We start from the raw sequence: 19252 nt of genomic DNA on the forward strand, positions 1-19252 counted from the left end.
ATTCTTTCTCATTATGTTAATAACCTTTTTATGGGGTCTTTATTGTGAAGAACACTTCAAAACCATTCTTATTGCTCAACAACAATTGTCTTTTTCAAGGAGTTTAGCTATCCTAAGTAAATTTAATGAATGAGACTGACTGAATGAGCGTCTATGTATTTAAAAAGCATTGAATAAGAAAATTTAGGTTTTTAAATTGCTATTCCATTCTGCAAAAGACCTTTCTACATGAAGTACTACAGTATCTGTCATTATTATTTCTACTTTAACCTTAATTGAATTAATGAGGCAGGCCCTACACTGCCATACAGTTATTACCTTCTGAATGATGTTATCGAAGGCTCTCTGTAGTTTGTCATGAGTGGATGCCAGCTTTCTGAAATCTCTGTGAGCCTCCAGGATGGGTATGATGATCTTGTAGACCTCATTCACTGCCTCGTAGAGACCACCCTGATGAGACAGGCATGACTGCTGGTTAGCACGACCACATACAGTATACAAAGAGGAAATAGTTGCATCTCAATGCAAACATTTGCCAAACCCCAATTAGATACTACATACTGTAACACTGGTTACTCTTAGCATTAACTATTAACCTGATGGTTACTGGATTAAAACAACTTCAAGGTTGTGGGTAAAGTAAAAGCATGAGGACAGCTTCTTCTGTATAAGACTTGGTCTACTTCAATGCCTGTTTCAACAGTACGGCAACAGAAGACATGTAGAAGACTACAAGCGAGGTGCACATTGTTATGTAGTTCCTATCTAAAATAAGGAATAGATACTGTGTATATGAGCATTACTAAAATAAGGTGATCTACAAGATAAATCTTCACAAAATTCTTACATTGCTAATTTTATACAGTATACTATATACTAATCTTTATAGTATACTGTTTTTTTGCAGATAAGAAAGCGACATACTGTACCATACTAGCTGGAAATTATGCAATACGCGTAAAGCCAACCAAACTGTGACTTTAGAATGACACTGCCAAGTAAACTTAAAGAGTCAACAAAATGTTTGGCAAAAATTCAGTCGATATGTTTGTTTTGTTCTCGGAACTGCTTCACCGCCATCTACAATTAGTTTAAATTTTACACTGATTGTTTTGAGTACTTTTTTCCCCCTTTTCCAGTGTTAGCACACTACATACTCAAAATCTGATAAGCATTGGTATGTAGTATGGATTTGGGACAGCTACAGGTTCTCTGTGTTAACAATAAACATACAGTAAATATCATAAACATCAGTGCAGCTTCATTGTCTCACATTGCTGAAGAGCTCAGCAGCCTGCTCGAGCAATCCCACCAGGCCGCTCTCAGTGAAGTAGCGCCCCGAACACACCCCGTCCTCGTCCGGGGACAGGATGTCATCAGACACCGCCGACTCCTCCAGCACGTTGGGGGAGATGTTCTGAGGGAAAAATCAGTCAGCTAATCAATCAATTAGCCCTCTTAATCAAATAATCAATCACATGGCTGACTTTAAAAGGAGATGTCCTACTGTGGGAAATGGAACTAATTTGATGACCATCCAATCAATAACCTGCTGACTGCTGCAGGTCAGAGTGTCCTGTACCAAAGCGCCACAGAGGTCCTGCGTGTGACACAGCTCATCGATAACGGCATCATCATAATTACTGTTAGAACCGTTTGTTTTCAGTTCAGGGGAACACTCTGTTCACATGTTCCCACAGGAGCACATTTGCCTTCTTTCCCCCCTTCAACTTCAAAGGCGTTGTGTTAAGCAGTGCTACCAGGGGACCATATTTATATGTTGACGTTGTGAGTGTACAGCTCCCCCCTCTGGACACACAAAACCAAATTTGGAAATAAGCCGTGGGGAGATGTGTGATGTGGTGTGTTGTGCAGAGGAGGTTTTGCCTTTGTTCAACAAAACAACCAACAGTCACAACAAACAAATAATGAATGCTTATTTTGTGTGGCTGTAACTGTTCCTTTTTTCAGTCCGAACATGTGTTTATTATTAGTTCCTTGCTAGTTTGGTGTCTTTATCTATTTGTGTTCTCTACCTGGAAGGTGACGCTGCCAACAGGCAGGTACTTGTGATCCTCCAGCATGCTGAGATACTCGGCCACCAGGGCAGCAGCGTGGACCAGACACATGGCCGACTCAGTGTAACACTTCCTGTTGTTGTGCTTCTCTGCCATGTTCTGCAGCCAGGTCAGACGGAGGTCAGGAGACGTCTGGTAGCCCTTGGCTATCCTGAGGAGGGGAGGAGAAGGAGGGTATTGTTGTTTTTTTCTTCTTTTCTTTCCTTTATTTAACCAGGTAAAAGTCTCATTGAGATTAACATCTCTTTTTGAAGAGAGACTTGGCCAAGAAGGCAGCATAGAAATAATTTTAAGACAATAAATACAACATAAAAAGGAGACTAAGAAAATACAGCACAAAAGCAGTAAAGATTCAAAAAGTTAGTTATAATAATAGTGTGTTAGTGCAGCCATGATGTATTTGGTGACGACATTTATGTTGATATGAGAGGAATAAAACTACAAAGAAAGCTTAATGTATTTGTAATGTGAATAAATATAAATAAATGTAAATCAACAATCAGAACTAAAACATACTGTACAGACAACACAAAAAAAGGTCAGTGAACTGAAGCGAGTGAGTCAAAAAACTTTCTGCTACAGATTTCATTTGAACTTTTAATGAGTCAGAAGACTTTCAGCTATTCAGCTTCCACTTAGCTTTTTGACATCTTTTACATTTCTTAAAATATCACAGGTTAATTTTTATGCATTCCTTTTAGCATTTGTAATGATGGTGTATTGTGCTCCATAGAATCTGTCACATAAAACATAATGGCACCCACTACAATTTATTCCTACAGTATAGGAATAATTGTATGTCTACAGACAGAGAGTGAATATATAAAGACAAAACGTGTGCATGAGAGTGAGCGTGGCAGCAATGTAAGTATTTGGGTCGCTTAGTGTTTTCATGGGCAACAAAAAATATGTAAAATGTTTCCTGTTCATGGAATGCATGAATAATCATTAGCCTAACAACATGGGAATAAATCTAAAAGACTAACAAATGAATTCAAGCATCTGGAGACCAAATGTCTTGTACATCAATGACCTGCGTGTTTGGGAGCTTGGAGGTAAATGTCGGGGTGAGTCTAGGTAAGTGTGTAAAGCTAATGGCTCGTTCTGTGCAGCCGTCAAACACTCACCAGGTGACTGGGACCAAAACCCAAACAGAAAGGTGCATGATAAATGACACGTGTAGGTGACATTAGAGCATGTTGAGGTAAAGTGCCTAAATCAACATACAGCACATGTATGCTCTCTTTGTCTCAGTGTTTCCCGTCCGTGTTCTCGCACACAACCGTACATACACACACACTGTTTGTATTTGCATATACACAAAGCCAGAACAGAAGACTAAACTGCTACCACATGGTTACCATAGTGAGGGCACCAAATAGAGGCAAAACAGCCCAGACCACAGAGAAATAGGAACCAGCAGCATAACATAGAGAGAAGCCACAGGGTGATGAGAGAGAGGAAGAGAGAAGAGAGTGACATATAAAAGGGACAGATACTGAGGACAGAGAGAGATGCGGAGACAGCCTTTTATGCATTATACTTTGTGTTTCTCACCTGTACATGAGGTCCATGAGCATCTCAGGATCTTCCTGGAACTCCCTCATCTTCACTGTGTCTGACAAAATACTGTTGAGGTTTCTTAGAAGCTCATCCACCTGAAAATACAGACAAACACATAAGGCAGGCAAGAGGCCACAATACAATCAATATCAGCAATGTAATACAGTAGTGTGTGTGTGTATGTGTGTGTGTGTGTGTGTGTGTGTGTGATTGTGTGCATTATTTTATACCTGTGAGGGCAGCTGAGTGTTTTGCATCTCAGTGTCTTCCTCTGCGTAGGCCAGGATTGTGCGGAGTGAGCGGCGTAAGTATTCCTCTTGGAAGTCTGATGACTTGCCCACCAGCGAGGCCAGAGACATAGTGACCTGCATCTTCACTCTTGAGAAGTTCTGGCGAAGACAGAGGAGACCGCAGTGAATGTCAGTGTTTAACATTTTTGCAGTGTTTATCCACAGACTCCAAAATTAAAAGCTTTATTTCCTTTTGACGCATTCCCTGCAAGCTAAAATATGTAATATATTAAATGACTAGACAAGGCACACTAACATGTAACAGACAAATGCTGCTTGCAAGAATGCGAACATTCATTGTTCTGGATGTATTTGACTATATTTTGCCTCTAAATTGCTTAGTTACCATAAAATATCCAATAATGGCCAGGGTATGTATTTACTTTAATAAAAGAGGCTCAGACCATTATGTTTGTGAGTTTCAGAGTACCGTTTGTGCTTCAAATGTCATGATAGTCTTTAAAAATGTCCCATAAAATACATTATACAATTCTTATGTCCTAATATATTACTGGTGTAAGCAACATATCTGACATACAAATATTACCACTGCTTTTCCTTCTTCTCCTTCTTCTACTACTACTACTACTACTACTACTACTACTACTACTACTACTACTACTACTACTACTACTGCTACTACTACTACTCACTTTATTAGATGTTGTTTTATCCTTTTATCCTCACTAATCATTCTAAATAATTAACTACTTTATCTAAAAACATGCTCTATTCTTGGAACATTAGGACAGTAGGGTAGCAGAACATACTTGTGATCACACTTAAAAAACATGAATGTACGACAATGAATCTAAACAAAATGTACTTTCATATATGGAATAAAAAAACAGCTACAGTGCTATATGGGAATCAAGCAGGAGCATTATGTGCATCTGCATCTGCAAACATCTGCATGCTTCACTGTCATATTGATATTTACGGTGTGAAAATCTACCAAGGGGGATCCTTTCTGATGATTCAACCATTCTTTTTTTTTAACCTTCAGGTTCCCTACTGAGACAATAAAAAAATCTAAATAAACTAGAAAAATAGAAAATATAAATGCTTACACACTGTACTATGTTGTGTGTATGCAATTGTTGGATCTTTCTAAATCAAGTCATGCAGTGTCTTTGGAAACACTTTTCTTGAGCCATGCTCATTTTTTTATGTATCTCATAAACAGAATACAGAACCACACAGAATAAGAGAGCTGCAACAGACATGTTACTATCCAAATGAAAAAGGATCAAAAGCAATACTAAAATTGGGATGCTGTTTTTGTCATTTTCTCTCCTCAATTTCTGTCCCTTGTCCCCTCCCTTTCCTTGTCTCTCCATCCTTCACACTACCTGTCCAAGGTAACAGGCCTGACAAACACCCCTCCATCCTCCGCAGCGAGGACTGTGTGTATGTGTAAGAGACAGAGTGTGCTCGTGTATGTGTGAAGTCCCATCTATCTCCAGCATGACCAGCTAAGCGGGAAATGATCTCCCATTAGCAGAGACATAATCACCCATGGATCATCTCTACGGCCCCATTCTGTTCAACTGAGCATGGAGCCAGAGCCTAACCACCCATCACTGCCCTCTAACTCAGTGTGTACGTGTGTATGTGCTCAAAAGTAGCCTAAATGATAGCTTAAGTCAACACATAACCCTCTTTGTCTTTCTCTCTCCTTTTCTTTCTCATCTGCCCCTTTCCCTCTAGCTTTCTTTCCAACCTTTCCATAACTGGACAAGTCTTTAACCACAGGTATCTGTTTTTAGTGATTTGTTCCATTTCTGGAAAAAAATAAAAAGGCTGGTATTTTACTCTTTTTATTACCACAATCTAGAATGAAAGCCAATGATGGAGAGAGGAAAAAAGTGTGTGTGACAGACAGAGAGCAAGACGAGGGCGTATGAAGGGATGAAAACATAAACAAAGGAAGAGGTAGAGAGTAAGTTCTGTATGAATGAGTCATACGGCTGCTACGCTAATTCAGATCACAGCTCCCTCTGTATACACCACATAAACAAACATACACTTGGACACGCAGATGGGAAATACTCTCTTTAAACTGGAGATACTCTGTGTGTGTGTGTGTGTGTGTGTGTGTGTGTGTGTGTGTGTGTGTGTAAATGTGCTCCACAGGCTGGTGTCTGACTTTCATTAAAGTGAACAGACTGTAAACACAGGAAATATCGACTGCAGTAACAGCAGTTATTGAACTAGCAGAAAAAATGAAAGAACACACTCTATCCTAAACTTCCTTTCCTTCAGATCTGATCTTTTTTTATTTCCCTCCATCACTCCTTCACCTCTAGCAAAAACACTCTCTCCATCTCTAGTGTGATTTCCCCCTTTCCGCTCCTTTCACATTCTCTCTCTCCCTGCCCTTGAGGCACATATACTTAGACATTCACACATACAGTATGTACTGAACACACACACACACACACACACACACACACACACACACACACACACACACACACACACACACACACACACACACACACACACACAGAGGTCTGGCTGTCATTAGCTAAAGAGGGGTAAGAACATGGGGAGGCAGACAGTGACATATCTCTCTGCGCTCTACTCAGAGACACATCCTTCAGCAGAAAATTTCTGCGGCACGCTCAAAATAGACATGGAAAAGACATTAAAGCTGTGCAGGAGAGGAAAAGTGGAGAAGATAGGATAAGATGTGTGTGACTCCCTGCTTCTGTGTGTTCAGGAGAACATGTATCACAAGCAATTTCGAACTCTCATGTGCACTTAAATTTAATTTGGCCTGACATAAATGCAATTTCTTCTGCAAGCTTAGATGTTAGATAAGGTTTTATCTGACAGAAAGGTAACACATGCCTGACATTTGCTTTGTGTGGGTGTTTCTATGTGTGTGTGTGCATCCTTAAAACCCATTGGAACATATACGCGGGATCATCTTCTGTGTGTGATGTTTTTGTGCGTGTGCTTACACTGGCATTGCTGTAGCTGTATCTCATGATGAGGTAGAGGGTAGCACAGGCCTGGCTCCTGTTCTCATCGACAGGGCTGCTGCAGTACTGTAGCACCTTCTGGCACAGGTCCGCACACTGCTCCGCCTCCTCCTCGAACAACAGGTCCCCAAACTGCATAAAAACAAACACACACATACAGACAATCGAAACCAGACGCACACGTATATATACACAAATAAATCAGGCTTGCATCAGCAGTTTCCCCTGCAAGCAAATAAGAACATTTAATTTAGACACAGATAGCGTTTGTGTGTACACACCCACCCACACAATGAACTTACCTTGACAACAAGCGCTCTGAGTGAGCTGAAGGTGTGAGAGAGGAAAGTGGTACTCTGGTTGCAGGTGAGAGAGTGGAGTAACACTTTCAACACCCCGCCAACCACGCTGTCCTTACACTCAGCCAATGGCACTGCCTGGACAAGAGACAGGACATGAAAAAATGACCAAATCATATGAGACAAATGGTAACACCTGTGGATACACTAGGAAGCTACTGGTATGCAAAACTAAAGGTTTTAACTGCTCATTTAATATGAAGCTTTAAATATAAAAACATTAAGAAAAGCTTACAATATAGTGCAATCTGATACCAAATGCTAAATTGCCAAAGGACTTCATTATATGTGTTCATGTTCTGTACATACAGTGTATAAAGGTGTTCTGACCTGTACAATGGTTTCCAGCAGGTCCAGCACTATAAGGTTAGCCTCGGTGGCTAAGTTTCCACTGATCAAAGCCTCCTGGTCCAACTCTGCTTTAGTCCTGATGGAAGGTGGTGAGAGTAAGACAGATATTTACAGTGGAAAGGAAAGCAATAAAATCTAAAAAAAAGAAAGACTGGGAGAAGGATGGACAGACATTGACAAGAAGGGAAATTTTGAAAACTGGACGGCGGACATGCAAGTTAAAACTTACTTATCCTGTCTGTCGTTGGTCTGTCTCCACTGAGTGAGGTCTTTCCTCCATCGTAGGTTCTCTCTCTGGCCCATGGTCCTATCCATTCCTGTGAGGGATTCAAAAGCAGATAATCATTTCAAGAAAACAGTGTATCACAGGAATCCATGCAGTCTTACTTGGTCTCCATATACACCAGAGTATACCCATATTTAAAATGCTGCTTAACACAGAGCAGACATAAGTTGTACAAAATTCCTGACCATCACAGCAAGACTGAGAGTGCCTAAGCATAGCCTGCGTAACTTGAAATTGGTTCTTGCAGTGACTTGCTGACCACACATTTATAAAATACTGATAACATTTTGAAAATCTGAGTGTTCACTAGTTTTGGAGGTGGTTCATGTTCAACAATTTGCAATGTTGCAGATATAAATTTGACAGACAAGCAATTCCAAGTGGCATTACTTAAATTGCAAGGAGATGCACTACCTCCAACTCGTTTCATCATCTCCCCGCGAGCTCCCGTTCCTCTCAGCAGGGCTTCTTCCAGCTGCATCTTGGCCTGATGCGATTTCTGCAGAGCCTGGGTGCTCACTTTGTCAGTGCTCTGCTTACCCTACAAACACACATAAACACATATTCACCAGGTACAAACACAAAGCGCACAGTTTTAAGATTTCGTAACAAATATTCATCATTAAGTTCTGTATGATAAACACACATGCATGCAAGATGTACAAATACACAGCCATCCCTGATGCAAAGTTTCCATCTGTAGTTATATAAACATAAAATGCCAGAATGCAAAACAATACAAAGCAAACTGACCCTATACTCGAAGCAGGACACACAGATAGTGAGGAGCTCCAGCAGCTTGTTGAGCTGCGAGGGCGGCATATCTACAGTCCAGCGCTGAATCAGAGTCCTATCTGCGTTCTTCATCACCCACAGGAAACACACCAACAGGTGGCGACTGGTGTCTGCTGCCAGGGTGGCTATGGATTTACCTTGCTGGGAAGAGGAGAGGAGAGAGACAGATATGCAGTATGATACAGTATAATGTAGCTGTCATTGAACAGAAACTCACTCAGAAACATACACACAAACGTCCATACATTTATCTGCCGTTTGTGCACCTAAACTGGGATATGATCAACCAGTAAAGAAATCAAAGTGATGCATACAAACAAACAAAAGAGTCCAGTATGGTACAGAGGTAAATATTTTCTGTGGAGACGTCCTTTAATCATATTTAATGTATATTATAACACAACAGATAGCCAGAGAAATGCTTTGCTCCAAAATGCCTTCCTGCACAATGACTTTTTTTCCATAGCTGACCCTTACTAAGAAACACATCCATAACACTGTCAGTGTGGTCTCCTGCTCTACCCATTGAGTTATACAGTGTATATGACAAGTGTATCTAACAAACTAACAAGCTCTAAACCACAAACATGGCTGACCACTTCTTTCCACACTGGCTTTAGTGAAGTATGGTTCTCTTCCCAATTTTAATAGGCGTTAAATCTACTGCAGATTAATTTACCTTCATTCGTGTGATGATGAATTGCTACTATAGAAGGCTACTGCTGCTTCACTGTGTGGCAGCTTTGATAAATGTAGCCATTAACCTCCTAGTGCTCTAGGTGTCCCACCTAGAACCTGGTTTCCAGGTCTCTGAGTGAAGCTCACCAGAACCAACGTCAATTATTTGTAGCATATAATCAAAAACATCACTTGTTTATTTGAAAATATGCTTCATGTGAAAAACCATTTCTGTTGCTAAGAGTAAAAAACTCAAACATTGTTTGAAGGGGAACTGCCTGAAAATGAGGAACAAGCACTCTGGCAGCCATGTTTAGATTTGTGATAGATACCAGGCCGATGGCTCAGTTGTGAGAAAATCAGTTTTTCCACAACAGTATTTCATGTTACAACATACAAGGAACTGATTCATCTCTTGGAAAGAAGCAGAGAAAGAGGAAGAGAATGGCAGTGTTCAGTTTTAGTGCCTGTGTTGTTGCTGTAGCTACACTTGATGGATGTGTTTGTCAGGGTGGACGGCCCTGTTCACTTATGATGGCAATGCCTGCCCATAAACCATCTCCCGCAGACGTGTATGTGTGTGTGTGTGTGATTTTTCAGGATGGATGAAGTGTGTGTGTGGCTCTGACAGCTAATCAATCTACCTCTGTACAGCTCACCTGTTAGGAGGCAGAATACTCACAGGTACAATCACACACACACACACACATGCACTTTTGAACTTTTAACAGCAATAAAAAGAATACTATAATCTGTTGTCGTCTTAATATTAAGAAATTATTTCAGAATTTTACCATGGATGCCATGGAAACGAGAACATTCCGTCCAAGCGTGTTGAAGGGGTTCCCGGCAATCGCCATGGCAACGGACTGATTGATGGGTGGGACATTTTCAAGGTCATCCACAGGTCCGCCTGTCTTATTTTTCCCGCCGCGTGTGTCAGAAACTACGGAGACAAACAGGGGTCAAATATGTTGAAGAAGAGAGGATTACAGCCTTTACTGTACAAATCTTCTGGCACTACTGAGTCTTTATCAAGCATTAACACATGCTTGATTCCTATGTCAATAGGAGGGGGAACGAACTAATACATAACACACAATACATAACAAAGAAATAAAGTTAAAATACAAGTGGATCAAATAAAATCTGATAAAAATACAGTACACAACAGTGGGTATGACAAATTGATACTTAAACGGTGTACTTCAGTAAGGGCAAAGGACCAATTCCACTGTGTTGATCTACCATGAATAATTTGAGTTTATATGTACTGTATGTGGCTATGCAAAAAATTACAACATGACATTTACTTGAGGTGCATGTAATTGAATGAGCATGTATGCAATTTATGTCTCAGAGCGCTTGTGTGTTTGTACAGTGCATCCGGAAAGTATTCACGGCGCTTCACTTTTTCCACATTTTGTTATGTTACACCCTTATTCCAAAATGGATTAAATTAATTTTTTTCCTCAAAATTCTACACACAACACCCCATAATGACAATGTGAAAAAAGTTTTTTTTAAATTTTTGCAAATTTATTAAAAATAAAAAACTAAGAAATCACATGTACATAAGTATTCACAGCCTTTGCCATGAAGCTCAAAATTGAGCTCAGGTGCATCCTGTTTCCACTGATCATCCTTGAGATGTTTCTGCAGCTTAATTGGAGTCCACCTGTAGTAAATTCAGTTGATTGGACATGATTTGGAAAGGCACACACCTGTCTATATAAGGTCCCACAGTTGACAGTGCATGTCAGAGCACAAACCAAGCATGAAGTCAAAGGAATTGTCTGTAGACCTCCGAGACAGGATTGTCTCGAGGCACAAATCTGGGGAAGGTTACAGAAAACTTTCTGCTGCTTTGAAGGTCCCAATGAGCACAGTGGCCTCCATCATCCGTAAGTGGAAGAAGTTCGGAACCACCAGGACTCTTCCTAGAGCTGGCCGGCCATCTAAACTGAGTAATCGGGGGAGAAGGGCCTTAGTCAGGGAGGTGACCAAGAACCCGATGGTCACTCTGTCAGAGCTCCAGAGTTCCTCTGTGGAGAGAGGAGAACCTTCCAGAAGGACAACCATCTCTGCAGCAATCCACCAATCAGGCCTGTATGGTAGAGTGGCCAGACGGAAGCCACTCCTTAGTAAAAGGCACATAGCAGCGCGCCTGGAGTTTGCCAAAAGGCACCTGAAGGACTCTCAGACCATGAGAAACAAAATTCTCTGGTCTGATGAGACAAAGATTGAACTCTTTGGTGTAAATGCCAGGCGTCACGTTTGGAGGAAACCAGGCACCGCTCATCACCAGGCCAATACCATCCCTACAGTGAAGCATGGTGGTGGCAGCATCATGCTGTGGGGATGTTTTTCAGCGGCAGGAACTGGGAGACTAGTCAGGATAGAGGGAGAGATGAATGCAGCAAAGTACAGAGACATCCTGGATGAAAACCTGCTCCAGAGCGCTCTTGACCTCAGACTGGGCGACGGTTTATCTTTCAGCAGGACAACGACCCTAAGCACACAGCCAAGATATCAAAGGAGTGGCTTCAGGACAACTCTGTGAATGTCCTTGAGTGGCCCAGCCAGAGCCCAGACTTGAATCTGATTGAACATCTCTGGAGAGATCTGAAAATGGCTGTGCACCGACGCTTCCCATCCAACCTGATGGAGCTTGAGAGGTGCTGCAAAGAGGAATGGGTGAAACTGCCCAAAAATAGGTGTGCCAAGCTTGTGGCATCATATTCAAAAAGACTTGAGGCTGTAATTGCTGCCAAAGGTGCATCAACAAAGTATTGAGCAAAGGCTGTGAATACTTATGTACATGTGATTTCTCAGGTTTTTTATTTTTAATAAATTTGCAAAAATCTCAAATAAACTTTTTTCACGTTGTCATTATGGGGTGTTGTGTGTAGAATTTTGAGGAAAAAAATGAATTTAATCCATTTTGGTATAAGGCTGCAACATAACAAAATGTGGAAAAAGTGAAGCGCTGTGAATACTTTCCGGATGCACTGTATACATACCAGTGAAGTCCAGGTAGTTGGTGGAGTCAATGATAATCCCCACCAGGGAGAGGTAGAGAGCAGACACCTTGGCTCTGACCTCAGGTTTAATACAGCGATGGTCAAGATCATGAGAACACAGCAGGCTGTAGATGGCATTGATGGCCTTTCTCTGGACCTTTCCCCTGTGAGCACATATACACGTTTTATTGAATCCACCAATTACACAGTATACAGGATTCAAACATTTACAAAGGTTACATACATTCTTTGGCAATTTTTGGAGTTTTTTTTATAGAATGTGTCCATATCAAAGCAATTATTCAGAATATGTGTGAGCAAACGAGTGTTTGCAAGCCTGAGTCTGTGATTTTCTTTAATTTGTGACTTGCAACAGTTTGATCAATCTGTATGTGGAAGGCAATGTCAATTATGTGGGAACCTTGAAAGAAAGTGGACAGAACTCTACATACATTATAGCTTTGTAATAACAAGCTAATAAGGAGGTATTATCTTAGGAACAACTTGAAGGTATCCATGTTTCCATACCCCTCTGACTCCATGTCTAGGGCGGCACTGAGCTCTGTCAGCAGCAAACCGGCGAGGTAGTGCTGCTGCTTGAATTCCTGAGAAAGCTCAAACAGCCCCAAGATCCTCTGCTGCTCCTGGAAACTACACGAGCCAGAACTCTGAATGGAGCGATGAAATGAAGGGGTGACAGACACAATGAGAGGGTCAGGAACAGAAATAGGGCACGATTTTTCCTTAATGCAAAGTAAAGTCTATTTGAAACAGCTGTTTTTAAACTGAACCCCGTCTAATCTCATCTACTCTATCTAATGACTCCCTAAACTCCCCTTTTCAATTCTCCTTAGCAATCCTTTGTATTTTTTCCTAGATGTCTTATCTTAAATGTACATGTAAAAGCATGAGAGCCCAAACATTTATACTCCTCACTTATTATTTTTTGCAGCTGTGATAAAATTCTTTGTGGAAACAGAGGGTCTAAGGATAGAGGGTGTCGTACCCTGTACAGATTGTGAAACCTTCTGAGAACCTTTTGTTTTACGGCTGTATAAATAAATAAATGTAGTATTTATTCAATGTCAATGATGAAACAGTGACCTGAATGCCTGAATTACAAATACACATAAATACAAAATTTGACTGACAAGTGGACAGACCTGTGAGGATATAGATGGACATGGTGAGGCAGGAGCGGAGGCAGGGCTGCTAAAGAAGAGGCTCAGGTTGAGGTAGTGCTCATGACTGCACAGGATTCGCAGGAACTCCAGACGCATGCTAATCAACGTTGGCATTGACACACTCTTAGCTGACATCTAGAAGGGAAATAGAGCAGAAAATAATCAGTTAATACATGGTAGTATTTGAAAACATATACAGAGAGTAAATAAAATGCCTTAAAAACAGTTAAAGAAAAAAAAGACATCTCATGCTCATGGAAGCCTCTCCAAGAAATAGTTCCCATGGGTGGAACTTACTGAATACATGTATTTAAAGACACATCAGCATTATTTTACCTGGTTGCAGTAGTTTTTCACAAGCTGAAAGACAAATCCTCGATCCATGAGAGACAGCAGGTCGTAGAGGAAGAAGGCCAAGCTGATGTTGACTTTCTCTGCTTGCTCTACCTCCTAAAACAACAACAGTCAACAAACAGCAATCAGTAACATCGTGTGGATCTTGCCAAGAATCTAGCTGTGAAAGCTGAGCTTTTGATACCACTGAGGCAAATATAATTAGCACTTCCAACTCCCTGTTGTTTGGAGGACAATGACAACATGTATACTGAGGCTGAAACTGCTTGTTCCAAAACAGGAGCAGTAAAACTAAGTTACACTCATCTGACTGAGGTATTGATGAGCAAAATGCATTGTCATCATCATCATCATCATCATCATCATCATCATCATCATCATTATATTCCTTACTTTATGTTGTTTGACAAGGATGGTCCCAATCTCAGCTGTAACCACGGAGACAATGGTGGTGATGTCATCTTTAAATCGGTCAGAGAAGCGACATCTTCGAGGGACGCTGTGCTTGTCGAGATGAGACACATGCTGAGCCATGCTTTTCACCTGCAATCACACATCAACACACACACATATGCACATAACAAATGAGAATCAGTTAAAAACAAAAGAGGGAATACCATGGAAATGCATGTTAATTGCAAGCAACAGTGATGAATATCCAAGTCATTCATTTGTCAAGTAAACAGACAGATGCAAAGTTGATTGTTCTTAAAAAATGGTGACCTGATACTAGAAGAGCAACGTTTCATTATCATTATAAGTGAGCATCCTGTAGTGAAGTTATTGAAGGAAGAAACATAAATAAGTGAGATGAACTGAAGGGGTGAGAGTGAATGTGAGTGATGATACACTTCCAAAACTCCAAAAGAGTGATAAATTGTCATGCAGCTTGATAAATTACAGACTACAGTGATTTTAAAAATGCCCTTTTATTCATCACACAATGAAACCGTCATTTATCTTCTAAGGTGTGTGGCCACGAGGTCATGTATTGTTTGGTATGAGTCTTTTTTATTACTTCATCCATTTATCATTGACAAGAGTCAATAAAAAAAAAAAACACCCTCTGCAAATTCCTAAAAAAAAAAAAAAGCACACTGACCAGCAGCTCAAAGAAGAACCAGGCATATTTGTACGCGTTCTCTCTGCAGACTCCAGTGCTGACGACCATCTGCAGGGCCAGCTCCTCATGAAACTGCTGCAAGAGAGAACATACACAAACTGTGGTGAGAAACAGCCTTATGGAATCAAGAATATTTCATTAAACAGTACCTGCAAGTACTATACTGTATATTACTATGAAATAATTTTGAAATACTGGCTGAGCTTTCAACAGGAAAAAAAAAACATTAACCAAAAGAGCTTCATCACCGGTGTCCTCAGTGTCACACTCCCACCCTGTGGTTACCAGAGGGAACTGGTGGCTGAAAGCTCTACTGATTAAGCTGTACAGTGGGATGTTTAAAGTCTGAGTATTGTTGATTACATGCATAATCCTAACAGTAAGAAGTAGAATTCTTTAGAAACGTTTTTTGGAATTAAGTATAAGACAAGAAACTAATTAAATGTAACCAGTGAATCAATTATTCTCCACATTGTAAATGAATGGTAAGAATATAAACAGCAATTATTTAAGCATTACAGGCTAAATCCATCCTAAAATAGAATGTATTACCATATTATAGTACAACCACAAAATACTATATTAGTGTATAACTCAGTTTCAATTTGTGAATATGAATAAGTCTCTCCAATGATAAGCAACAGGGAAACAACACTGCAGTGATAATGTAATCTTTATACAAATGGTGGAGCTGCTCCAGAGACAGTGAATACTATCACCTACAGTATATTTTCTGAACAACAGCTGTGAGGCAACTTTCAGATTAAATTAATTTGGATGGAATATATTAAACGTCTACAGGGCCACAGAGTCAGTCTCTGAATAAATGTAATTTTCAACTGACATCATCGGTTCACATCTTGAAGCTCTGATTTCCATTTTAAGAGGACAATTGATATTACCATCCAAAATGTTCAGAACAGAGGGATATCAGTTCTCTTTTATGGTAGATTAATTATTTAATGAGATTTTTTTCTCATTAATATGCAAATGTCTGCAACAAGGTGCTCCAAACTGTAGTCAGGAACCTGTGGTGTATTATCTCACATACCACATACCATGATAGTAAGGGGAGAAGTTTTTTACCTTTCTGTTGGAGGGCCTGGTGCTTCCTGTGGGGTTCTGGTGGTTGCTTACGTCCACATAGGTGGACATGCGGCTGCCTGGGTTGTTGTGGCCCTGGAGACAGAAACACACGCAGGTTCCATCACAGTGAACGTGATGGATGCACTCATTAGAGTGGGCGTCAAGTGGCCTATTACAATACCTAATGTACGGTGGGGATGAATAGCAAATGACTTTTGTGTGTATGTGCAAGCATGCTGAGATATTTACACACTGCACTGTGTGTGTGTGCGTGTATGATTTGTCATACATAGACTCTTTGAATTCACTGCAAATCAAGGTTCTGTGATGTGGGGTGACTGCTGAGAGATTTCAGTATATTGGATTTGGAGAAACCCTCTGTACCTTGGCAGAGAGGATGTCTTTGACCTCAGCATCTTCAGCGGTATGTGGAGCGGGGATGTCAGGGTTGCTGCTGCTGCGGATTCTGGACTGGAGAAGCATACTGCCAACTGTGGCTGCTGTGGCCCGACCCATGGTGCTGTAACGGCTCTCTGCCGAAGGTATCATACTCCCTGAACCTGAACATAGGCCCATAGACACACAAAACATTTTAATTCTTAAAATAATCACAGCAAATATAATCAAAGGAAAATTACAAACTGAAGAAAAAAGAAAGTGAGCAAATTCATACGAATTCTTATGTCAGTACCTGCATTCTGCATGTCTTGAGGGGGATCAGGCAGACGAAACACCCAGTAAAGGTAGGTCGCCAAGAGGCTGTTCCTACCCTGCTGGTCCCTGATCAGCTCCTGACTGTTATGAAGACTGTTGACAATAGACACCACGGATTCAAAGGCTATCTGGGCCAGATTGGCTGTAGGACACAGACATAAACATGCATGCAAAAATGTTACAACTGTTATATCAATAACGGGTTGGGGCAGAATATTATCAAAAATATCATCTTGACAAATAAAACGCTATCGTTCCTTAGTCTTAAAAATTGAATCACTTAGCTAAAACAATTAGCTGATTAAGCTAGTAGTTGATCAACAGAAATGTTATCTGAAACAATTTTGATACTTACTATAATACTATAATATTACTTAGTCATTTATCAAGAAAGAAATCCCATACATTCATTGGTTCTTGTTTCTCAAATACGATGATATGCTGGATTTTTTTCTGTTTCATATCATTTCAAGCGTAGTATTTTTGAGTTTTGTACTGTTGTAGTTTTGTACTGTTGTTCAACAAAACTAGAAATCTGAAGCGGCCACCTTTAGCTCTGAGAATTTGTCAAATTTTGTACTGTAGACCGAACAAGCGCTCAATGCTTGTACCAATATATATTGTCTGTGCCCTGCCCAAAACATCAACACTTTGGAGAACCTGGAGCAAGGGGATGTTTTACATCCTTGCTTAATAAATGAGAAATTGATTGATAGAAAAATTGTTTCAGCACTATTTGTAACAATTTCCCAAGAAAAAGGTGCCATTTCTCTGCAGCAACATTGACTTCACATTTGAGTCACGTTAACTCCTCACCGGTCTGGCCAGCGATGACCATGGGCTGCATGATGAGGGTGAAGAGTTTATCCAGCACCAGATGAAGGAAGAGGACCAGAGGCTCTAAACTGGAGGAGGACAGGGAGATGATGCTGAGCTTCAGCTCATGCTCCAGCTTGTTCTCTGGAATCTTCTCCTCCCTGACCCGCAGCGGGAATGTCGCTCCACCCTCCAGGGCGTGGCAGAGGGTGAAGAAACGCTCCAGGTGGTTGTCCTGGTACAGAAAAGGGATGATTTGTTACAGCGTGGGACTGGTAGGGGAAGCAGAGAGATAAAAAGTGACAGAGGAACAGCGAAAGAGACAGAGGAACAAATGTAACAAGACAGCGCGCATGTAATGCTCCAGGGTGGATGTCTTACTACAGCAGAGTGGACACTTGTTGTGTGTGCGCATATGATATTTAGTCTACTTGTGTGGATGACAGACAAAGAGAGAAAGAGGGGGAAAAAAAAGCAAAAAAGACAGTCATCAGTTGTGTTTGTGTGTGTGCAACCACTACTCACCTGTGTGTGGACAGATGACACGGCCTGGATCTCGAGGTTGAAAAGTCCCTTGTGACTCTCCATCCACTTGACCGGCGGGGCCTGAAGAGGAAGTTTCTACACAACAAAGACACAGGAATTATAACTGTGTGTCTTACATGTATGTCTACAGCCTTCTAAGAATCCTTTTCCTGCTCCTTTATATACAGATGTATAATATGGACATGCAGAATGAATTTTTACAATGTACATGATAGATGTCTATACCTCAGGCGTGTGCAGTGAATAGTTGACAGGTAGTCGCTCCAAGGCAATGGGCAGACAGAACTGACCAGTCTGCAGTCGGTCATTATTCAACATGGGCAGCCACTAGATGAAACGGGAACAGTAAGTATGTAAGCTGTGTGCACTAAATGAACTTGTATACATTATCAAATTAACTAATCGTGTTTAGTGGGTTTGCTTACAAAAAATACTTTTTTTCTCCAGCCATGCTAGTGGCTCTGTGAGGATATATTTAGGGACATTGTAGGTAAATGCTTAAGTTAGAATACTAGCACATTTTTTTGGGTAGGTAGTAAAGGACAACTTCTCACAGAGTAGCCAATGAGCGTCTCGCAGCTGCCGCTCTGGTTCTGTTTCTGCTGGCAGCTGATGTGGTAGAAGGTGAACAGCAAGTGATGTCTCTCCGTCAGACGGGCGGGAAGAGCCAGCTTCACTTCCTCATAGAAGTCTGGGGACCTGAGAGAAAGGGAAATAGGGAGCAACAAAGGAAGAAACACAGAGGAGGCAAAGAGGGATGGGTGAGGACAAGGATGGAGCGGCAGAGATGAGAAAAAGGGGGAAACCACAAACCAGAGGGTGAGAGAGAGTCAGGGAGAGACAGAGTTACTCAGACTGTTTGGATGACAAAAAGAAGCTACCACAAACAGTATAATTTAACTCAGTAATGTGTACTTGCTTGTTATGGTAGGTAACAGGGGTGTAGACTTCCTGTAAAAATTCTGCACCATTTGATTTCCCAAAAATGACCTGAGAATGTACAGGGGAAAAAAATG

At 40.9% G+C, this 19252-nt stretch overlaps 1 protein-coding gene across 1 annotated transcript in view; it reads right to left on the reverse strand.

Annotated features, from left to right (window-relative positions):
- Positions 1 to 19252, reverse strand: part of dock8 (dedicator of cytokinesis 8) — a 47093-nt gene that overhangs the window by 8284 nt on the left and 19557 nt on the right. The window contains exons 15-40 of the mRNA XM_070905081.1: positions 19156 to 19226; positions 18791 to 18935; positions 18462 to 18563; positions 18216 to 18311; positions 17691 to 17925; positions 16852 to 17016; positions 16545 to 16720; positions 16161 to 16253; positions 15054 to 15149; positions 14345 to 14494; positions 13934 to 14047; positions 13577 to 13732; positions 12942 to 13081; positions 12414 to 12577; positions 10185 to 10336; positions 8671 to 8853; positions 8329 to 8458; positions 7861 to 7948; positions 7611 to 7707; positions 7224 to 7358; positions 6901 to 7053; positions 3872 to 4030; positions 3636 to 3736; positions 2037 to 2229; positions 1274 to 1417; positions 319 to 450 (exon numbers count right to left, since the gene is read on the reverse strand). Coding sequence (XP_070761182.1) covers positions 319 to 450; positions 1274 to 1417; positions 2037 to 2229; positions 3636 to 3736; positions 3872 to 4030; positions 6901 to 7053; positions 7224 to 7358; positions 7611 to 7707; positions 7861 to 7948; positions 8329 to 8458; positions 8671 to 8853; positions 10185 to 10336; positions 12414 to 12577; positions 12942 to 13081; positions 13577 to 13732; positions 13934 to 14047; positions 14345 to 14494; positions 15054 to 15149; positions 16161 to 16253; positions 16545 to 16720; positions 16852 to 17016; positions 17691 to 17925; positions 18216 to 18311; positions 18462 to 18563; positions 18791 to 18935; positions 19156 to 19226 — 3570 coding nt within the window. The remainder of the gene's footprint in view (positions 1 to 318; positions 451 to 1273; positions 1418 to 2036; positions 2230 to 3635; positions 3737 to 3871; positions 4031 to 6900; positions 7054 to 7223; positions 7359 to 7610; positions 7708 to 7860; positions 7949 to 8328; positions 8459 to 8670; positions 8854 to 10184; positions 10337 to 12413; positions 12578 to 12941; positions 13082 to 13576; positions 13733 to 13933; positions 14048 to 14344; positions 14495 to 15053; positions 15150 to 16160; positions 16254 to 16544; positions 16721 to 16851; positions 17017 to 17690; positions 17926 to 18215; positions 18312 to 18461; positions 18564 to 18790; positions 18936 to 19155; positions 19227 to 19252) is intronic.

The sequence above is a fragment of the Enoplosus armatus genome, chromosome 4, assembly GCF_043641665.1.
Source record: "Enoplosus armatus isolate fEnoArm2 chromosome 4, fEnoArm2.hap1, whole genome shotgun sequence".
Taxonomy (NCBI): domain Eukaryota; kingdom Metazoa; phylum Chordata; class Actinopteri; order Centrarchiformes; family Enoplosidae; genus Enoplosus; species Enoplosus armatus.